The sequence below is a fragment of the Prenolepis imparis genome, unplaced genomic scaffold (assembly GCF_030444845.1).
Source record: "Prenolepis imparis isolate NDT839.2.m4 unplaced genomic scaffold, iyPreImpa1.0 SCAF_2, whole genome shotgun sequence".
Classification (NCBI taxonomy): Eukaryota; Metazoa; Arthropoda; class Insecta; order Hymenoptera; family Formicidae; genus Prenolepis; species Prenolepis imparis.
Window position 1 is genome coordinate 897838 of NW_028141160.1, and position 23586 is coordinate 921423.

Genomic DNA, 23586 nt, shown 5'->3' on the forward strand with positions numbered 1-23586 from the left:
CGTATCGGTTCCTATTGTTTTCTATCGATTTTTTATCGGGGATGTTTTTTGTTGTAACTTTACGATAATACATTTATAAAATACGTTTTCAATTGTTTATGGTTGATGCATGATTAAAAATTATAGGATTTTTCGTAATTGTATGTTAAAAAACTTAAAACTTTTTTTATTGTAAATATACAATTGATTACGAATAGATTTTCAATCATTTTTTCTTGATAAATTCCAATAAAACAATAAAAAACAATATATCACAATAAGAATTTTATCGTATTCTAACGACTGAATCCGCTTTTAACAGAGAATGAAAGAAAACGATAAAAAACGATAACATTTCTTTCGAAATCTAAAAAGTAAAACAATAAGATACGATAAGAAACGATAAGATTTTCTACAGATCGTATCAGTTCCTATTGTTTTCTATCGATTTTTTTTATCAGGGGGTATTCATTATAACTGTTTGCACGGTTTTTATGACGTTTTCGATAATTTGAAAAAGTTTATATAGTGAAAATTAATCTGTTTTATACAAGCTATCATATACAATAAAAAAATTTTTAAACAAATTTGGAAACAAATTTTTTTTGTAAAATAATAAATGTCATTTTAAACTTTTTAAATAGTACTATTCGATTGTTTTAATAACTTAATTTCTCATTACATTGGTGTAAAAAGTTATAAAAATAGAACGACTAAAAAGTGAATAGTTTACAAAATATTTTATATTTCAATTTGAAACATAATCTCTTATGTATACTATAAATTATCTTATGAAATATTCATTTTTCGATAATCTTGCTTAATATTTTTACGCGCAAAATAATCAGAAAAATTAATTTGTGTAAAGAAAATTCATAATTTTTTTTCAAAGAAAAGTTTATGTAAATGTATGTAAATTGTCAGTTGTCGAGCCGTCAAAAGAAAAGATAAAAAGAAAAAGAGGAAGAAGAAAGAGAGAGAAAAAGAGATAGAGAAAGAGAAAAGAAGATAGAAAGAAGGGAGAAGGAATAAGAAAAAGAAAGAAAGAGAAGAAGAGACGAACAAAAAAAGTATGTTTAACAATAATTATTTAAAATAAAATATTCTGTATGTATGTGTGTGTGTGTGTGTGTGTGTGTGTGTGCATGTGTGCGTGCGCGCGCGCGTGTGTGTGCGTGTGTGTGTGTGTACAAGGTGTTAAAAAATTAGAGCGATAAATTTAGAAGGAAAAGAAAAGACTAAAATAATATTTTTTTTACATTATTATTTTTCTTTCTACGACTTTTAGTTTCAATACACTGTATGGTATGAAATAGGAATTTGTGATTTAAACAATTAATAAACATAAGTGGAAAAATCAAATATTTCAATTTTGAACAAAATTTTATAAATAAAAGTTTCTATACTTCCAAAGTTAGGAGACGTAAGATTTAAAATATTTTTTTTGTAAAGCACGTATCGTTATTAAACTCTGTAAAAAGGATGTCACTTTTATATATTTTTGTTTTTTGTTTAAGATAAAAATTTAATTTGATTTTTCAACTTAAATGTTTCTTTATTATTTAAGTCAAAAACTCCTATTTCATACTATATAATACTAAAACCAAACGTCGAAGAGAAAAAAATAGTATTAACAAAAATATTTATTTTGAAATCTCTTAATTTTTTAACATTCTGTATATATATATATATATATATATATATATATACATATATAGGAATATTTGAGACATCCTGTGTATGTGTGCATATACAATATATACAGGGTGTCTGAGACCACCCGTACATGCGGTTACCCGAATATATTGAAAACTGAGCGCGACAGATAAAAATGTTTGAAACAAAAGTTGTAGGGCTTTAACAAATACATGAAATGATGATACATATTTGACCTTGACAGCAGTTATAAAAGAAGTCTCAAGGTCAACTTTAAAATCTTAATCAAAGTCAATGGAGGCATTTTCAGAAAAAATGTTTCAGACAAAAGTTGTTCCAATTAATTTGTAGAAGAAGATGATATAATAAAAAATGAGAGTTTTCGTTTAAGATTTTAAAGTTAACCCTGAGACTTCTTTCATAACTGCTATCAAGGTCAAATATGTATCACCATTTCATGTATTTGTTAAAGCCCTACAACTTTTGTTTAAAACATTTTTATCTGTCGTGCTCAGTTTTCAAAATATTCGGCATGTACGGGTGGTATCAGACACCCCGTATATATGTATATATATATATATAGGATTAGTCCAAAAGTAAGTTTCACTATTTTTTTTCTCCCAAGAAACGACAATTAGCAGATCTCTCGGGCGTCAGAAATTTTTGTTTAGGTATGCTGAAAACATTGGTACAGTTTGATGCGAAAGCGATTTCGCAGCTTTAAGTACGCTCCTTGCAACTATTGAGCAATTTTTTTAGCGCGTCCAACTGCGAAATACGGGCGGTCATTGGTCATCCGATTTTTGATTGCAAAAAATGAACAGATATCCATCGTTAATTAACAGAGGTTTATGTATAAAATAAAACTATATCTTTTGAGACACACTGTGTAAATATATACATATATGAATATACATAAATATATCAATATATTAATCTAATATCTCTAATATACTCTCTGATAACAACAATATAACAATATAACAAATTTTTCTAAAAAAAATTTTTTTTTTAAATATTTTCTAATTATTTTTTAATTATTGTTTTTCTTAATATATCATTTTTTTCTAAAAATGATATATTAAAGAGAAATAAAAAAAGAGAATATATATATATATTATTTTATATAGATTTTTTATAATTATGTTATTACTTTTTTTCTTTTTCGAAATTATACACATATATTTTATATTTATATGTATAATAACTGTGTAATAATTTTTTATAGTTGATCCACCATACTTTTTAGTACAAAATTTAAGCGATTTTATAAGATTAGAGGGACGTATGTCTTTGACTAAAGTAATTAATGTCAATCGTTCATTAAAAAAAAAGAAAATTGAAGAAAGTTCGCCACAACAGATAAAAAATATATTAAAAGTAATAAATGTAAAAATAATAAAATAATGATATTGTACCGACTCCTAAATTGTATTATTTTTATATTTTATAAAATCCGAAGGTTTTTTTTATAAGATGCTTTCGTATCCAAACATTCACTTACATCTACTAACCTTATGACGTTAGATCAGGCATGTCAAACTCGTTTTGCATTACGAGCCACATGATCTATTTTGTATTAAGCTGAGGGCCGCATGTTTTCAATGTTCCTAGAATAAATAAAATACGATTTTTTAAATTATTATATTTAGTATATTCAATGTATATTATACATAGTCGCTTTATATTTATATCTTATGTTACTTTTTAAAATAAAAATATTTTACGATTTTTTAAATAAAAAAACAAAAATAGAAACTATAATAAAAAATATTTTACTTTTTTTTATAAAAAACAAAAATAGAAACTATAATGAAAAATAAACAAAATCACAATTTAATATTATTTTTTAGAAGATATTTGACATCGTTTTTCACAAAACAATTTTTTTGAAAAGATTTTCAAGAAGTTTCGGCGGGCCGCAGTTTTTTTGTTGGCGGGCCGCATGCGGCCCGCGGGCCGCGTGTTTGACATGCCTGCGTAGATTAGATGAACTTCGCGTATAATACAGAGATAGCGCTAGGCCTTCAGATTTTATAAAATATAAAAATGGTACAATTTAGGAGCCGGTACAATATCGGCGACTTTCCACATTTATATATATATACAGGGTGTCTGGAAATTAACTGATCAACTCTTAAGGGTAAATTTCTGGGATTATTTGGAGACGATTTTTCATCAGCGTAAATGTTGAGGCACCAATAATTTTCGAGTTCTAAGCGATTGAAAATAATGGGTTTTTCGCAAACTAAGCCTTGTGGAAATAAAATATTAATAAAATCACATTCTTTAATTAATTTCAAGTAGAATTTAATTTAATGAAAAATCGTCTCCAAATGATCCCAGGAATCTACCATTAAGCGTTGATCAGTTAATTATTTATTTGGCATATTTTAAACTTTGATAATGTATCTTAAAGGATTGGTCAAATTTTTAACGTTATCAAAAAGAAGTACGTATTTTGTGAAGATTTTGGTTAATATCATAGAATCTTATAAAATATCTTATAGAATATAATTACAAATGCTGTCTGCAAAATATTATGGTATCTGCGTTACATTGTCGTATGCCTTATATTTTGAATTTAATTTATAAATAAAACTTCTTGAAATTTACAGAATAAATGTTTAAAAAGAGAACTATTCTTGGTAAATGTATGTATGTGATATATAATATGTACAATACGATTGGATGCATTTTAACGGCTTAAAAATTGTTTAACAATTATAATCTTTTAAATGATGAGCATTCAGTAGCTTGTACTCATATCCTTCATTTTGTCTTATATTTTACATTAAAATCTTCCAAATTTCTATACATATATATATTGTTTGTATGATTGATTTTAATTGGGTTTTATTTTATTTCGCATTTCTCTGGTTCTCAAAAATATATTAATAACCAGCTTAACTGTAAAATGTTTTATTTAATTATATTCCTTTAGTTTAATGCAGTGCTCTCTCTAAATCAATAAAAAAATCATAAATGTAAATATAATGTGTCAATTTGATGAATTTTTCGAGCTTAAATTATAAATTTCGCATAAATTATCTGTTAATCACTAAGAATATAAAGGCTCGATATATATCAAATATAAATCGGGAATAGATAGGCTATTCGAGCCGTACGCGGATGTCGGTGCGTCGATTCCAACGAAAATTAATTTTTCGTTGGAATTAACTAATTGTGCACGGGGCACACATTTTGCTTGGTACACCGCCAAGACTTTATTAAGGAACAATCTCAATTCGAGATTTTTAATTCCAAAGATCCCCTCTAACCCCCCTACAGAATTATAGGCGAGAAAAATATAGATCGTAAAAAGGTAGTACGCTGGTATGCTTATGGTACCAAAATAATCTGCAAACAATACACTATTGAAACTTATATACGATTAATATTTGGTTCGTTTTAAAATATAGAAAATTAAAATTTTTAAGCCGCGGATTCCATACGGCGCACAATTATATTACGTATATTACACCAAAAAGTTTGTAGGCTGGTATGGTGATGGTACCATCATAATGTGCAGGCAATGTACTGTTGAAATATGTAAACGAATAATTTTTGGCGCGTTTTGTATAACTGAAAATTAAAATTTTTAAGCCGCGGATCCCATACGGCGCGGATTAATTTTACGTTTATTAGAACAAAAAGGTAGTACGCTCGTATGGTGATGGTACTATCATAATGTGCAGGCAATGTACTGTTGAAATATGTAAACGAATAATTTTTGGCGCGTTTTAAAATATTGAAAATTATAATTTTTTACCCGCGAACCCCATTCGGCGCGGATTCATTTTACGTATATTAGACCAAAAAGGTAGTACGCTGGTATGCTGATGGTACCAAAATAATCTGCAAACAATACATTATTGAAACTTATATACGATTAATTTTTGGCTCGTTTTAAAATATAGAAAACTAAAATTTTTAAGCTGTGGATCCCATACAACGCACAATTATATTACGTATATTAAATCAAAAAGTTTGTAGGCTGGTATGTTAATGGTATCAACATAATGTGCAGACAATGTACAGTTAAAATTTATGAAAAATTAATTTTTGTTTAAAAATATTGAAAATTAAAATTTTTTTACCGCGAACCCCATACGACGCGGATTCATTTTAGGTATATTAGACCAAAAAGGTAGTACGCTTGTATGCTTATGGTACCAAAATAATCTGCAAACAATACACTATTGAAACTTATATACGATTAATTTTTGGCTCGTTTTAAAATATAGAAAATTAAAATTTTTAAACCGCGGATCCCATACGGCGCACAATTATATTACGTATATTATATCAAAAATGGAATTAAAAATCTCGAATTGAGATTGTTCCGTAATCAAGTCTTGGCGGTGTACCAAGCAAAATGTGTGCCCCGTGCACAATTAGTTAATTCCAACGAAAAATTAATTTTCGTTGGAATCGACGCACCGACATCCGCGTATGGCTCGAATAGCCTATCTATTACCGATTTATATTTGATATATATCGAGCCTTTATATTCTTAGTGTTTACATCAAAAAGTTTGTAGGCTGGTATGGTGATGGTACCATTATAATGTGCAGGCTATGTACTGTTGAAATATGTAAACAAATAATTTTTGGCGCGTTTTAAAATACTGAAAATTGAAATTTTTAAGTCGCGGATCGCATACGGCGCGGATTAATTTTACGTATATTAGACCTAAAAGGTAGTATGCTTATGGTACCAAAATAATCTGCAAACAATACACTACTGAAACTTATATACGATTAATTTTTGGCTCTTTTTAAAATATAGAAAACTAAATTTATTAAGCCGCGGATCCCATACGGCGCACAATTTTATTACGTATATTATACCAAAAAGTTTGTAGGCTGGTATGGTGATGGTACCATCATAATGTGCAGGCAATGTACTGTTGAAATATCTAAATGAATAATTTTTGGCGCGTTTTAAAATACTGAAAATTAAAATTTTTAAGCCGCGGATCCCTTACGGCGCGGATTCATTTTACGTTTATTAGACCAAAAAGGTAGTACGCTGGTATGGTGATGGTACCATCATAATGTGCAGGCAATATACTGTTGATATATATGAAAGATTAATTTTTGGCTCGTTTTAAAATATTGAAAATTAAAATTTTTAAGCCGCGAGTCCCATACGGTGCACAATTATATTACGTATATTACACCAAAAAGTTTGTAGGCTGGTATGGTGATGGTACCATCATAATGTGCAGGCAATGTACTGTTGAAATATGTAAACAAATAATATTTGGCGCGTTTTAAAATACTGAAAATTGACATTTTTAAGCCGCGGATCGCATACGGCGCGGATTCATTTTACGTTTATTAGATTAAAATAGTAGTACGCTAATATGCTTATGGTACCAAAATAATCTGCAAACAATACACTATTGAAATATATATACGATTAATTTTTGGTTCGCTTTAAACAATTGAAAATTTAAATTTTTTATTCGTGAACCCCATAAGACGCGGATTCATTTTACGTATATTAGACCAAAAAGGTAGTATGCTGGTATGCTTATGGTACCAAAATAATCTCCAAACAATACACTATTGAAACTTATATACGATTCATTTTTGGCTCGTTTTAAAATATAGAAAACTAAAATTTTTAAGCCGCTGATCCCATTCGGCGCACAATTATATTACGTATATTACACCAAAAAGTTTGTAGTCTGGTATGGTGATGGTACCATCATAATGTGCAGGCAATGTACTATTGAAATATGTAAACAAATAATTTTTGGCGCGTTTTAAAATACTGAAAATTAAAATTTTTAAACCGCGGATCCCATACGGCGCGGATTTATTTTACGTTTATTAGACCAAAAAGGTAGTACGCTGGTATGCTTACGGTACCAAAATAATCTCCAAACAATACACTATTGAAACTTATATACGATTCATTTTTGGCTCGTTTTAAAATATAGAAAACTAAAATTTTTAAGCCGCTGATCCCATTCGGCGCACAATTATATTACGTATATTACACCAAAAAGTTTGTAGTCTGGTATGGTGATGGTACCATCATAATGTGCAGGCAATGTACTGTTGAAATATGTAAACAAATAATTTTTGGCACGTTTTAAAATACTGAAAATTAAAATTTTTAAACCGCGGATCCCATACGGCGCGGATTTATTTTACGTTTATTAGACCAAAAAGGTAGTACGCTGATATGCTTATGGTACCAAAATAATCTGCAAACAATACACTACTGAAACTTATATACGATTAATTTTTGGCTCGTTTTAAAATATAGAAAACCAAATTTATTATGTCGCGGATCCCATACGGCGCACAATTATATTACGTGTATTATACTAAAAAGTTTGTAGGCTGGTATGGTGATGGTACCATTATAATGTGCAGGCAATGTACTGTTGAAATATGTAAACGAATAATTTTTGGCTCGTTTTAAAATATTGAAAATTAAAATTTTTTATTCGCGGATCCCATACGGCGCGGATTCATTTTACGTTTATTAGACCAAAAGGTAGTACGCTGGTATGCTTATGGTACCAAAATAATCTGCCAATAATACACTATTGAAACTTATATACGATTAATTTTTGGCGCGTTTTAAAATACTGAAAATTAAAATTTTTAAGCCGCGGATCCCATACGGCGCGGATTCATTTTACGTTTATTAGACCAAAAGGTAGTACGCTGGTATGCTTATGGTACCAAAATAATCTGCAAACAATACACTATTGAAACTTATATACGATTAATTTTTGGCTCGTTTTAAAATATAGAAAATTAAAATTTTTAAGCCGAGGATCCCATACGGCGCACAATTATATTACGTATATTACACCAAAAAGTTTGTAGGGTGGTATGGTGATGGTACCATCATAATGAGCAGGCAATGTACTGTTGAAATATGTAAATAAATAATTTATAGCGCGTTTTAAAATACTGAAAATCGAAATTGTAAGCCGCGGATCGCATACGGCGCGGAATAATTTTACGTTTATTAGACCTAAAAGGTAGTACGCTGGTATACTTATGGTACCAAAATAATCTGCAAACAATACACTACTGAAATTTATATACGATTAATTTTTGGCTCATTTTAAAATATAGAAAACTAAATTTATTAAGCCGCGGATCCCTTACGGCGCACAATTATATTACGTATATTAAATCAAAAAAAAGGTCGAATCTGCGTACGCGTACGTGAACAATGCAGACACGGGGGACTTGCCTTGTGATCTATATAGTCTACTTAAAATTATACATTACGATATAAGAAAAAGAAAAATGTGATTATACGACATCGGAGGATACACATAGACACAACATCGCCATATATACAGGCTCTTGAACATGACATCGAGCAAATATATGGAGGCACAACCTAAGGATGACGTGCATTCCAGGGAATCCGTTAGATTAGACTTTCTAATGTAATTGACACGCGCGAATCATCCGTTTAACAATTAAGTATTATGTAAGTTTGAAAACCGTTAACATCGTAGGGACTTTAGATTAAATTTATTTGTAGTTAGGTATTGCGCTGAGGAGAGTCCAAAAAAAGGACAGAAACGTTCGCGAATTTTTATATATATGATTTATTTTGAATAAACTAAAATGTTTGCGCCTTAATTACTGCGCTGGTTCCTTCGCCTTTCTTTGTAATACATTTAAATCAAAAAGTTTGTAGGCTGGTATGTTAATGGTATCAACATAATGTGCAGACAATGTACAGTTAAAATTTATGAAAAATTAATTTTTGGCTTGTTTAAAAATATTAAAAATTAAAATTTTTTTACCGCGGACCTCATACGACGCAAATTCATTTTACGTATATTAGACCAAAAAGGTAGTACGCTGGTATGCTTATGGTACCAAAATAATCTCCAAACAATACACTATTGAAACTTAAATTTATTTATTCTTTGTTACCATAGTTTATAATATGTTACTATGGCAAATAATAAACTTTATATAAAATAAATTTTTTTATTAGATATTATATGAAGTATGTTACATGTTGAAAGTAACGCGCATTCTGCATTATATTATACTAAGTAGCTTTATTGTGATAATATACGATGTATATACGTATGAACGCGTAATTAATTCTTTACCTGTCTTATTGTGTTTGTCCAATATTTACTTACAATAGAATTGATAGTGTTATCTGTATACATCGATGTTGATTTGTAAACTGGATACTTTTTTTTGTCAATAGTAAAATGATTATATTAATAATATATTAAAAATGTAATAAACATAAGATTGATAAATGTAACAGTTCATAAATTTCACTGATCTGTTCAGTCAAATAATCAAAGTAATATATTAGTAGAATTAATATCAAGTACTAACGTTTTACTTAGCACGTTTCTGTGTAAATTTTTATTCTTTTATTTATTGAATTTATATAATTTCGATTTTTTACTTTAGGTACATAACAATATGAATAAATATTTACAATGGAACACAATCTGAATCTTGTAATCTAATAAATTACTTTTCCAAATACAACTTTCTTGATATTCAGTCCAAGAGTTAATTCTTTCAATGGAATTAAATCTAATTGTAACGATTTCTCATATTTATTTTTACTTATTAATTTTACTAATATACTTTGATTATTTAACTGAACAGATTAGTATTAGTAATATTTACTTATACTAATTTGTTCAGTTATACATTAAACTGTAAAACACATAACATATTTTTATTTTTTTTATAATTATACATTGAACTGTAAAACATAACATATTTTTATTTTTTTTATAATTATACATTGAATTGTAAAACACAACATATTTTGGAATAAATTACAATTACGTTTAATTGAACATAACTATACACATTGAATTGTAAAACACACATAACATATTTTTATATATTTTTTAATTTATTATGTTCGAGTAATTTTATAAGTTCCGAACTTTGTAAACATTTTGTAACAAATATTATTTAAAATTTTTTAAATAATAAATGTAATAATTATATTATATTATAAGAAATTAAAATTTAACATTACATTATTGTTATTATGTATTTGTTTGAAAATATATAATAATAAATTAAATAAAATAAAGAAATACTTTTTAGATTATATTTTTATTTAAATTAATTTATTATAGCATTTTTTTATAATGAATAAATATTTTTATAAAAATTTAATAAATAATTTAATAAATTCTATATAAAATTTTTCTATTAAATATTGTATGTCTAATAGGTCACATGTTAGAGAAGCAATGTTCTACATTACATTATATACTAACAAAAGTGGTTTCTTAGATTGAAATTGAAAAGATAATTTCGTTAAATCGATTTCAGAAATATTTAAAATAAAATATATACATATATAGGTGTGTGTGCGTATTTATAATTTTTCAAAGTTTTTCTCAAAAAATTTTATATATTTTATTTTATATTAACTTAAATATATAAAACTAACACGAATTTTTTGAAATTTAAAAAATAATATAAGTACTATTATTTATTACTTAGTAATATAAACATAAAATAACATTTTAATCTCTTTTAAAATAATATTTTGATATCTTTTAAATTAATAGAATATTTAATTTTAAATGAATATGTTAAAAATCTCGAATATATCGAAATATTGAGGCTTCTATTTCATGATGTTAATGTATTATTTCGTCCACGACTTGCTTCATATTATTTACGTCTGTCAAATATCAAACTCAAATATATTAAAATTAATTCTAACATAGAAAAAATTTATAAAAGATTAAAGGAGACGTGTAAAAAGAAAAGAGGATAGAAAAAAAAGAGATAGAAAGAAAGGAGAGAAAGTAAGAAGATATATAAAGAGCAGAGAAAATAAAAGTATGTAATAATGTTTATAATATGTGTATAATAGTTAAATTCTGTTTGCTAGATCATTACATAAATAATTATTTACGTATTATATATGTATATAAGGATATAATTTGTTTTATCATATAAAATATAATAAATAAATAATTATTTAAGGTTATTAAAAGTTAAAAAATAAGAAAAAAGATTTAAGAAGATCAAAAAATAGTGAAAGAGAAATAGAGAGAAAAGAAGATAGATAAAGGAAGATTTTTATCGAGAGAGAGAGAGAGAGAGAGAGAGAGAGAGAGAGAGAGAGAAGATATATAAAAGATAGAGAGAAAACAAGAAAGGTATGCATTAATACCAATTTAAACATACATTTTTTTAAGTAAAAATTTTGCTCGTCATATAATTAAATAATCATTAGCACATTATATGAGTATATATCTAGCAAAAAAATATATAATATATTTTTTATTATATTTTATAGATATATAATAAATCTTTCCTTTTAAATAAATAAAAACAGACACATATTTAAGTATATATATGAGTCATTCCATTAAATAAAAATTATTTTTGGGCGTCACTGTCGCCGATCTTCTTGAAATTCCGTAAGTTTGTTATTGATATCGAAAAAAGAAACCTGTGCAAATTTTAAATTTTTTGAGCAATTAGTTTCCCCACAATTATATGGGGAATTTTATCGATTTTCAATTTTCTTTTCTTTTACTTTTATTGATTTTATTGACTCGGTATGTTTCTAAATTGATCGAATAATAAAAAATAGTGTTTTTGCGTAATAAAATCTCAGCTTTTCGATAAAAATATTCATTTTCTATTTAGAATGTCGGAATGCTTATAAAATTGCGATTAAAGTGAAAAAACTTATTTTTTCGTTATTGCCCAAATTTTCCGGTTGAATTTGATATTTTTTTCAGAAAGCTGAAAATTTTTTACATAAAATATGTGCTTTTCAAGTTAGGTAAATGAAGTTCAAACGGGAATAGATAAAATGCAAAAAAAGAAAATTAAAAAAGAAAATTAAAAATTGATAAAATTCCCCATATAATTGTGGAGAAACTAATTGCTCAAAAAATTTGAAATATGCATAGGTTTCTTTTTTCGATATCAATAATAAACTTACGCGAGTTTCAAGAAGATCGGCGACAGTGACGCCCAAAAATAATTTTAATTTGATGGAATGACCCATATATATATATGATTTAAATCGGTCGAAGAGCCAACACGCAAAAATTAATTTTTTCGCGACATTTAAACTTAACGGATTGCCAAGATTAATTAGGAATTGTGTCTCTTGGTCTGAGACTATCAATTTCTTTATTCCCCCTTTTCCCCCTGTAGAAAAATTGGCGAATAAAATATTGGTCCGAAAGTCGCTGAATCGGGAATCGAACCCGAGTCTCAATATTTTTCTCGCCAATTTTTCTACAGGGGGGAAAGGGGGAATAAAAGAATTGATAGTCTCAGACCAAGAAACACAATTCCTAATTAATCTTGACAATCCGTCACGTTTAAATGTCGCGAAAAAATTAATTTTCGCATGTTGGCTCTTCGGCTGATTTAAATCATATATACCAGATGTCCCATTTTAAAGGACTCACTCAAATATCTCATTGTCAGAAACACTGCGTTAAATCGAAAAATGTTTCCTACAAAAGTTGTAGGGTTTCGAGGGGGACATAACATAGTAATATTCATATGACCTTGGGCGGCGTCTCCAAGGTCAACCGAACGTCATTTCTCGTAATAGGACGTCGTACATGTTATCTACCATCGCTTCCAAAAAGATTAAGTTTAGATTTCGGTACCAAATTCCTACTGTAAAGCACGGTGGGGGAAGTGTGATGGTTTGGGGAATTTTCTCTGCACAAGGAGTCGGTCCATTGATCGAGATCAACGGAAATATGAACGCTACTATTTACAAGGACATTTTAAAAAAACATTTATTAACATATGCTAAAGAAACCATGCCGCAGAATTGGATATTTGAGCAGGATAATGACCCCAAACACACATCCAAGTTGTTAAAGCAGTGGTTTTCTGCTTCAAATGTAAGAGTTTTAAGTTGGTCATCTCAATCACCGGACTTGAATCCAATAGAACACTTATGGGAAAGTTAGATCTTCAAGTTCGAAAACATACATATTCCAATAAAGCCGCATTATTCAAATCGTTGAAGGAAGAATGGGATAAAAATCCACCTGTTTGTATTAATCGATAATTGAGTCGATGCTACATCGTTGTGCAGCTGTTATCGCTGCAAAGGGTATGGCTACAAAATATTAACACTAAAATATAATTTAAGTGTATTATAGAATGTAGACTAATAATTTTTTTCGTAGTACAAAGTGGCCGGAAACTTTTGCACATGTAAATATAACAATTATAATAATAAATATATTAACAAACATAAATAATATTCTTTTATTATATTATTTTGTTTCCTATATCTCATCGCATACTCACATCTCATAATGATTAAAAATAATTAGTCTTTTTTTAAAATAAATTAGAGTACGAAATGTCACTGGCGATATGTAACGATATGTCATTAAGCGCATGTACATTTTTTTATCTCATTTTTTAAAACTCATTGATTCTAGCAGCGATCATGTTGGATTCTGACATTAGAAACAAGAAAATACACGCTGAAAATTTTTACATGCTATTTTTAAATATAAAAAGATATTTTAATGGAACACAACTTTAGATGTCTTTAGAAAACTTTTAAAATATTACAAAAACTATTCTTTTTCTTATTTTGACATTACAATCCAACATATACGTATATATTCTATTATACAAAATATAATAAATAAATAATCATTTACAGTTTTTTAAAAATTAAAAGAAGAAAAGTAAAAAGAAAAAGAGTTAAAGACAACTAAGAAAAAAGAATAAAAAAGAAAAATAAAAAGAAGATAGAGAGAAAAGAAGATTTAGAAAGAAAAACTTAAATCGAGAAGAGAAGGAGGGAAAGAGGGGCGTGGAGGGTGGGAGGGGCGGGTGAGGGAGGGAGGGAGGGAGAGAAGAAGAAGAAAAGGAGAGAGAGAAAGAAAGAAAACAAGAGAGAAATAAATAAATAAATTATAAAAAAAGAGATACAAAAAAATAAACACTTTTTCATATTTTTTTTTATATAAAAATTATGTCGTTACAAGTAATTATTAAAATATGTATTATTCTGCTTTATTAATATATATGTTGTTAAATTTAAATTGGTTTTAATTCAATTTGCTTTAAATTAATTTTTTATTTTCTGTTATTATATTAAAATTAATTTTAATATAAATAATTAATTAAAAATTAATTTTATTTTTTTATTGTTAGATTAAAATTAATTTGAATTTGAATTTACAGATTAAAATTTATTTTATTTTGAATTATTATAGTAAAATTAGCTTTAATTTTGAGTTATATTAAAATTAGTTATAATTAAACTTATTATTAGATTAATTAGTTTTGATTTTAATAATTTAATTTAATTATTTACTTATTTAATTATTTATTTAATTGAAATTGATTACGACTTGGATTATTGGCTTGAAATATAATATATTGTGATTTAAATTATTGGATTAAAATGTAACTTGTATTAAAATTTGACTTGGATTAAAATTTGACTTGGATTGAAATTTGACTTGAATTGAAATTTGACTTGGATCGAAATTTGACTTGGATCGAAATTTGACTTGGATCGAAATTTGACTTGGATCGAAATTTGACTTGGATCGAAATTTGACTTGGATCGAAATTTGACTTGGATCGAAATTTGACTTGGATCGAAATTTGACTTGGATCGAAATTTGACTTGGATCGAAATTTGACTTGGATCGAAATTTGACTTGGATCGAAATTTGACTTGGATCGAAATTTGACTTGGATCGAAATTTGACTTGGATCGAAATTTGACTTGGATCGAAATTTGACTTGGATCGAAATTTGACTTGGATCGAAATTTGACTTGGATCGAAATTTGACTTGGATCGAAATTTGACTTGGATCGAAATTTGACTTGGATCGAAATTTGACTTGGATTGAAATTTGACTTGGATTGAAATTTGACTTGGTTTGAATTTTGACTTGGATTAAAATTTGACTTGGATTAAAATTTGACTTGGATTGAAATTTGACTTGGATTGAAACTTGACTTAAATTAAATTTAATTGTAACTTGAATTGAAATTAATTGTGACTTAAATTAATTTTCGCGCTTGGCTCTAGTTGCCGACATCTAGAACATCAGATCACATTTATTTATTTATTTATTATTTATTAAATTATTGAATTGAAATTTGACTTGAATTGAAATTGGTTATAACTTACTGTTAGATTATTGAATTAAAATTTTACTTTAACGGAAATTCGTTGTGATTTGAATTATTAGATTGAAATTAATTAAAACGTAGATTATTGAATTAAAACTTTAAATAGTTTTTGCTTTCATATAAATTAAAAGTAATTTTTACTCGAATTAAAATTAAAATTAATTTTTACTTAGATTATTAAATTAAAATTGGTTTTAATTAAATTGTTAATTTAAAGTTAGATTGGAATTAGTTTTAACGTAAATTATTAAATTTAAATTTAATTTTTAATTTATTTGATTAAAAAATAAAAAGACTTCGATTATAGAATAAAATTAACTTTGACTAGATTAAAATTAAATTTAATTTTGTGTAAATTTAAAATTCATTTTAAAATTATTAATTTTATTATTTATAAATTAAGTTTATATATTAAAAATTAAGTTTTATAATCTATGTTTTCTAAAATTATATAATCTTTAATTAAAATTAATTTATATATTTTTATAACAAGTATTGAAAAAATTATTACTATTTTTAATATTTATACATTTTTAATTAAAATTATTTAAATAATAATTATGCCTCGAAGAAAAATAATTCGATCAGTTGAAGCAGAAGAGGAATATCAACATAATAAACGAGAAAAAAGAGCAAAACAGCAGGCCGAGAAACGGGAAGCAAAACGAATGTTGTCTAAGAAAGATTCTCAATCTTTATCAAATATTGAAATTTACTCAAATATAACTCAAACTTCTTCTAATTTTTTAAAAAATATAGTAATAGATTTTAATCCTTCAACTTCACATGTAAAAGAAATATATTCAGTAAATGAAACAATTACCACTGCATCTCAAACAAATAATAATGATGCTATTCAAATAATTCAAAATGTTCATAACTCAACTATAGATACTTCATTAAATAACAATATTATTTCTTCAATACCTGGCACATCAAATGAGTTGATGAATTTAGATAATAACAGAGTAGATTTAGAAAATTTAATTATTTCACATGAGAGAGAGAGAGAAGTACCACCCAAGGAGAACAGAAATGTCAAAATGATGTCAAATTGATGTATAAATATGGTCAAATTTTAGTTCGTCAAAATGACATCAAATTGTATAAAATTTTGATGTTGTCTTGATGTTCACAATGACGTAATTTTGACATTCCTTTTTGACTGTTCAAAATTATTGCTAGAGACATTAAGATAGTAATTAATAAACATATTTGACTGTTTATGATACATTTATTATTAATATCACAAATAATATTACATGTTACAAATAATATCATTTATAAACGTTATTATTGCACAGTAATAGTAGAATATATTAAAGTAGTTAATATTAAAGTATATAGTAGAGAATATAAATATCACTTTTAAAAACATTGCACAGTAAAAATTATCATTCTTTCATTTACGTTGACCAGAAGTATTCAACCAGCGCTTCATAGACTCCTCAGCTGTTTTCAATGATTCATTTTTAAAACGGCTCATTATGGCACCTAAACAGAAATGGACAAGAAATAAAAAAGTGATCTTTTAATTTTATTGCAATTATATTGAATATTGTGTTAAGTTAAAAACGAAAAATCACGTAAGTCTTTCTAGCAATTCTTTGATTTCTTTGATCACTGAAATAAATTAATTTGCAAGAAAAAGAAAAGAAAAGTTCATGTAATCTCTCGTTTTTCATAATTTAATACATGACAATGATTAATCAGAGGACTTAGTATCTTAAAAATAAGAAAAAATTATAGAAAAACTTACAAAACAAAGTTTCTTTGATTCTAGTTCCATAAAAAGAGATTTTCACTCCCTTAGTTCCTTTCCAACTAATTTGTCTTGCAAGCCCATTGTGTAATACGATGGACATGAGACGAATAGCAGCATTCCACTGGTCAGAATCATCAACAATATGTGCATTAAGGTAGTTGATCTGAAATAAACAAATATCTTCAACAAGTTGACTTTTAAAGAAAGAAATAAATGCTAAAAAGAAGAGTTCATATATTGTAGAAAATATATAAATAATAATACCCAAAAAGATCAACTATACTTACAAATTGAGAAAAAGCAATTTTATATTTTAAAAATTCGTTAAATGTTTGAAATGACTTCTCATCTCGCAATGGAAGGGGGAGGCAATTTTCAGGTCTCTCTATCACAGCTTCGCCAGGAAATATTTCATTTAAGATGCGACGTTGGTTCATTAGTACTATGTCAAGCTTACTTGATACATCTCGAAGCAAATCTCTATCAAGATTAGATACAACCGGTCCTACGAAAATATAAATTAATGATCAGAAAATGTATCATACGTAATAACTGCAGTTATATAAATTAGTACAAAAAAAATCATTACCATGAAGCTTCTTCAAATAACTTAATGTCGTCGTCAGCAAATCACGATCTGCATTCGATAAACCTGAAATAAATATAATATATATTAATATATATCAGGAAAAAAGTAATATGCAAAACCACTTCTCAAAAGTGAGATTATTGGAAAAATCATATTACCTTGCAATGGTGGTGAATTTGGAGATGATCTATTGCTATTATCCATTGGCGTTAAAGTTCTTTCTTCATCTCTTGAAACACTAGATTCACTTCTATCTTTTGTAAAATTCTCGTTGTAATCATTGTTGTTTTTATCATCTGAATCAAAATTAGAATTGTTATTTCTATTTCCATTAGTGATTGAATAAGACATAATAAAATGTAGTAAAAAAAATTCACAAATTATTTTATATTTATGAAATCAATTTATATAAAATTTTAACTTAATTTAAAAAAACTATACAATTGAGATATATATATATATATTGCAAATGCAATATATACATATAATTCTAATTTAAATGCAAGTGCACTCAGAAAATTGTGATAGAAAAAAATGTTCAATTCACTTACAATCATCAAAGGCCGGAGATGACTTTTCTTTGTTATCGTCTCTTAAGAAAGCATTTTGTTTTCTCTTTGAGATATCATCATGTACATGTACAGACACAGTACTCGTCGAAGAACTGTCTGATATTACGGATTGTTCATTATAATCCAAAGTTAATTGAGATGAGCTTTTTTCAAAAACTGTAACAGTCCACAAAATCAATTATGCAAGAAACAAAAAAGAGAAACGGAATTTATATAATTTATATAATAATTAATACAAATATAATATAATACAATATATAATATATGTATATTATATATATATATATATATATATACAATATATATATAATTAACATGGAAAATCACTATTATTTAGAAATTAAGTAACTTACTATTAAAAGAATTACGACAATTTTCTTTGTTTAAATGTGAAAAAATGTTGTGCAATTTATTGAGAGGTTTGGTTTTTTTTGATTACGATGGCTCTGCGGTCACAAATTTTTCTGACATTTGTGTGTTACAGTCTTTAGGAGATAAATATTTTTCTTGTGTAACTAAAATGATAAAAAGACTGTAAGATTACAAAATTATAAAAGATTATAAAAAGATTGTTATTAAAATTATAGAAACAAAAATAACTCACGAAATAAGAATATGGACATACCCTTATTTTGTGAAGAATGCTGCTGTATCGGACTTTTGTTTGATGTATTAGTTGACTTTAAAAGGCTTGAAGATTTAACACGTGACTCATTACGAGAGAATAATTTTCCAACAGATGTTTCTTTTTGTTGACATATAGCTGATGTTTTCATAGATTTATTTTTAAGAAGTACTTTCAATTTATTTGAAAGACGAGAATCTGGTGCAGGTACTTCACTACTTGTAGGATTCAATTTATTTGAAAGACGAGAATCTGGTGCAGGTACTTCACTACTTGTAGGATTCCATGAGGAACATTTGATAGAGACTCATCTACTTCTTCATCATTTGATGAAGATGATATGTATCTTCTGTTCTTCTTTCTTTTTCTTGGTTGAGTATAATCTGTTTCTGCTTCTGTTTGAGCAACTTCTCCCTCTAAAACAGTTTTGGCTGCTTTGAGAGCAGTATTATAGGTACCTGCAAGTGAGAAAATGCGTAAAGATATAACATAAAATACACATAATACTGAAACTCATTTTTTAATGAAACAAAATGTAGTTACATTTTAAGTATATTGTATATTGGTACTAAAAGAACTTATATTCAAACACAAAATATATGATAATACATCTCCGAAAGTTACACACTTACTATAGTAATGATGAAATTGAAGATTATAAATATCCCAATCCTGTCCTGGATCTATTTTTGACATGACCAAACGAGTAGTTTTAAGCTTATCTTTTTTAGATGGATACTTGCATTTAGTATTATTATCAAATAACCATTTGGAAGGAATTACTTCTATTAGTGTTTGAGATTCATCACATGAATCATCAAATTCCACAACTGCGAACTGAAAAGAACAATAAAATATTAGGCTGCAAATCAATAACTTGTAAAATAAAATATAATTAAAAAATAAAAGTTCTTACTGGTATTCTACTGAGTGTTGCAATGTACAAGAGGAATGCATACAAATGTTTCCTCATTATCAGGAAAAAGAACACATTTACAAAGAAAATGTTTAATTTTATAAGCCGTTCTGTGACTTTGTAAACGAGATACTTTCATAATTCCAAGTTCAGAAGATGGGATAGGAAAATTATAATAATCTTCTTGTTCTATAAACTTATATCCTATTAGGAAAATTCGATTCTGAGGTGTTCGGATAACATTGTCCAAGATTACAATATCTCCACATTTAGTTTTAAAACAGCTGTTTGCTTCGTTCTTAGTAAGAGTAACATTATGTAAAACAACAGTCTGAAACTGTTCTCCCTCAAAATGGTTATCTCCATTATATTGATTTTTCAACAAAATTTTATTGGGCTCATCTGTCTTTTTTTTTGTAACAAACCGTCCTTTGGTTTCTGCATCACGTCTAATTAATTGGTGTAAAGGCTTGTAAGTAGATCTCAAATGTCGTTTCATAATGCCCATAAAATTTTCATACTTAAAAGCACTAAATGATTCCAAACTTCCATGATTTCGGCATTCATCGACTAAATGAATTAAACAATGAACGTTATAAACAACGAAACATTTATCAAAAATCTGAGACGCTTTATAAATTCTTTTAAAATTTCTTGAGCAGCATTGAGCATAATTGGATTTTGCACTAGAGTTGGACTGGACAGTATATATATTCCACTATGTAGAAGTAAGTAATTCTTATATGTGTTAGGAGGTAGCGTGTTCTTAAAGATTCGCACACCATCGTACAATAAGATGCGCCTGAATTCTGTTGCTTTATACTTAGATATTTCATAAAAAGAGCGAGGTCGACGATTGAATTCTATAGGCACCCAAGGGCTACAACGTAACATTTCTAGAGACAATTGAGATTTAGCTCTGTTATTAATTTTGCCCATTGTTACAATGATTCCAAAGAGAAACTGTAACCATCGCTTAAAAATTCCTGCATACACGAGATGCATCGGATCAAGCCTGAACGTGGACACCATTCCACATTGTAAATTCCGTTCTAAAGGTGAAGTGTACTTATGATGTTCTGGTTGATTTCTGTTTTTAAATGATTCATCCGTACGTAGAGATGCATTATCATATAAAAACATTTGACGATTTCTATGTCTAACACCTTTAACTGTGCATTTTTCACAGCAAAATGTACTGTTATGATTGTGAATGCCCTTAATAAATTGTCTAGCTGGGGCATCTAAAATATAATTACCTATACTAAAAGTAATATTTTCACCATTAAATTCATAACCATTAATAGTCAAATTTTTAACTTCTTCAATATAATCCGATAAATATCCTTCTAAATCATCAGGCTTTGAATGCCCATACCATACACCGATTATAAAAGGAAATTTGTCACCATTAAGGCAACCTAAAATTGGCCAAAATTGATCATCTGCACTCTTATATAATTGAACACCATCGATAAATATATCCACTATAATTTGATTTTTATTTTGCAAATAGTCTTCAGTTAATATTTCATCAAGGTTAACTTTTATACCCTTATACCACATTAGACCTTGACCAACTTCTTTAATATTCACAGTACGAAGAGTATGAAGAATTGTTTTATATGATTTTGGCAAACCAGGGAAAATAACTCGCAATCCTGCTAAAAGCTTATCCATTTTTTTGAATGATACATCTCGAACACCCCATTCTGTTAAAAAGTTCAATAAATATGCCTCTATGTCATGAATAGGACGATCTCTCAAATATTCAATATTACATTCGTTTTCTGCTTCATCACTACTGCTGTGTTCACTATATTCAGCATTTTCAATTTCATGATTTGGTGGATTATGTAATACGTCTTCTACAATTAAATCATTATCCTGAACATTATGGTTTTCTTCAATGTGCACAGCAGGTAAAACATGAGAGGGATTAGAGCATGCTCCATCTAATATATTTTCCATCTCAATCAATTGATCCTCAATTTCAGCTTCACGGAAACGTTTAGCATTGGCTTTAGAAGCCTGAGCATATAATTTTCTTTTCATGACAAGATCTATAGCCCAAAATAAAATATATTAAACATTACAATTCATATAATTAAAAAGTAATTCATTTAAAGTTGAGTATGCGACTGTATATTTTGTGTTTATAAGCAAAAAATCAAATATATTAATAGGTGCATGCATATGTTTCTTAAAATTTAATAAAAACAAATTGAACATTTACCTTTTATTAATACTTATTATTTAGTGAAATGTTTATAGTGTTATCCTACATTATAATATTACCACCTCTCATTGATAAATAAATACATACAATATTAAACATTTGAGATCAAGTGTAATATAACCTATAAAAATGACAAAGTATTTTATTGAAAAAATAGGTTAGTGTTGTAATAAAAAGAAATGTGTCACGAGGAACGAATAGATAAATAGGAAGATAATGATCTTAATAAATTTTTACGTGCAACATTTAGTACATACCAGGAAAAAGAAGTAACGCAATCGAGAGTCTTACCTCTTTCTTAGACTGTTTCGACATTTTAATTTTATCTTCTGTAGACCTCCCCCTTCTTCAACAATTAAAATTAAAATCACTTTTTAAAAAATCACTTCTTTATTATATAACTTCTGAAATCACTAATACGCCTTCAACAAAAATGTCTAGCGAACTTGCGAACAAGATCGTGCAAGCTCACTATCGCAATGTCGCACGTGTCGCACTGTCGCAATGCATTCGTGATATGCGCTAACAGCGCAGGTACGAAATATGAATACAACTTTTCAATAACACAACACCGTACACTGAGCACTCACTAATAAAAAATTATATATATATATACATATATATATTAAAAATAATAAATACTTTGAAAAAATAAAGTATATTCCACATTAAAATAAATTATTAATTAATTATTTTTTAATGATAAAAAATTATTATTGTATTAAAAGAAAAATAAATATAATTTGTTAATGTTATAACTGAAAAAAATAATTAAGACGCAAATTTAAGACGTAAGTCGCTTAAAATAATATTTTAATCAGCAATTCAGTTTTTAATCAGTAACTATAATAGACTCTTCTGCGAACTGCAACAATATCTGAATATGGAAAATGTTTACTTTTAAATATCTTTATAATAATAAGCATATATATACACAGCCGAGAAATATACATCACATTTTCTAAAAATTAAAAAGATAAAAAAAAGTCAATATAAAAAGTCATTTTTTAGTCATTTCCGAGATCGAGATTTCAATGATCAAAAAATGACATAAATTTGGTCAATATGACGTC

General features: G+C 27.3%; 2 protein-coding genes across 6 annotated transcripts; both read right to left on the bottom strand.

The window, feature by feature from the left end:
• Window positions 1–17034: 17034 nt before the first annotated feature.
• LOC145949055 (uncharacterized) lies at window positions 17035–19166 on the bottom strand. Its single transcript, XM_083058754.1, has 7 exons — window positions 19087–19166; window positions 18713–18889; window positions 18320–18457; window positions 18162–18224; window positions 17860–18077; window positions 17567–17735; window positions 17035–17301 (listed from the first exon to the last, which is right to left on the bottom strand). Exons 3-7 carry the CDS (start codon window positions 18363–18365, stop codon window positions 17210–17212), a joined length of 588 nt encoding a protein of 195 aa, XP_082914880.1. The 5' UTR covers window positions 18366–18457; window positions 18713–18889; window positions 19087–19166; the 3' UTR covers window positions 17035–17209.
• Window positions 19167–19171: 5 nt separating this feature from the next.
• On the bottom strand, window positions 19172–23103 carry LOC145949053 (uncharacterized). 5 transcript variants are annotated; one of them, XM_083058752.1, is made up of 7 exons: window positions 22805–23103; window positions 22511–22634; window positions 22056–22337; window positions 20275–21986; window positions 19991–20195; window positions 19359–19816; window positions 19172–19248 (listed from the first exon to the last, which is right to left on the bottom strand). In XM_083058752.1, the coding sequence occupies exons 4-6, from the start codon at window positions 20329–20331 to the stop codon at window positions 19587–19589; spliced, it is 492 nt and encodes a 163-aa protein (XP_082914878.1). In that variant the 5' UTR covers window positions 20332–21986; window positions 22056–22337; window positions 22511–22634; window positions 22805–23103; the 3' UTR covers window positions 19172–19248; window positions 19359–19586. The 5 variants fall into 5 exon arrangements, with proteins under 5 accessions (XP_082914878.1, XP_082914879.1, XP_082914877.1 ...); XM_083058753.1 differs by lacking the exons at window positions 20275–21986; window positions 22056–22337; window positions 22511–22634; XM_083058751.1 differs by lacking the exons at window positions 19172–19248; window positions 19359–19816; window positions 19991–20195 and having other exon boundaries at window positions 20330–21986.
• Window positions 23104–23586: the final 483 nt, after the last annotated feature.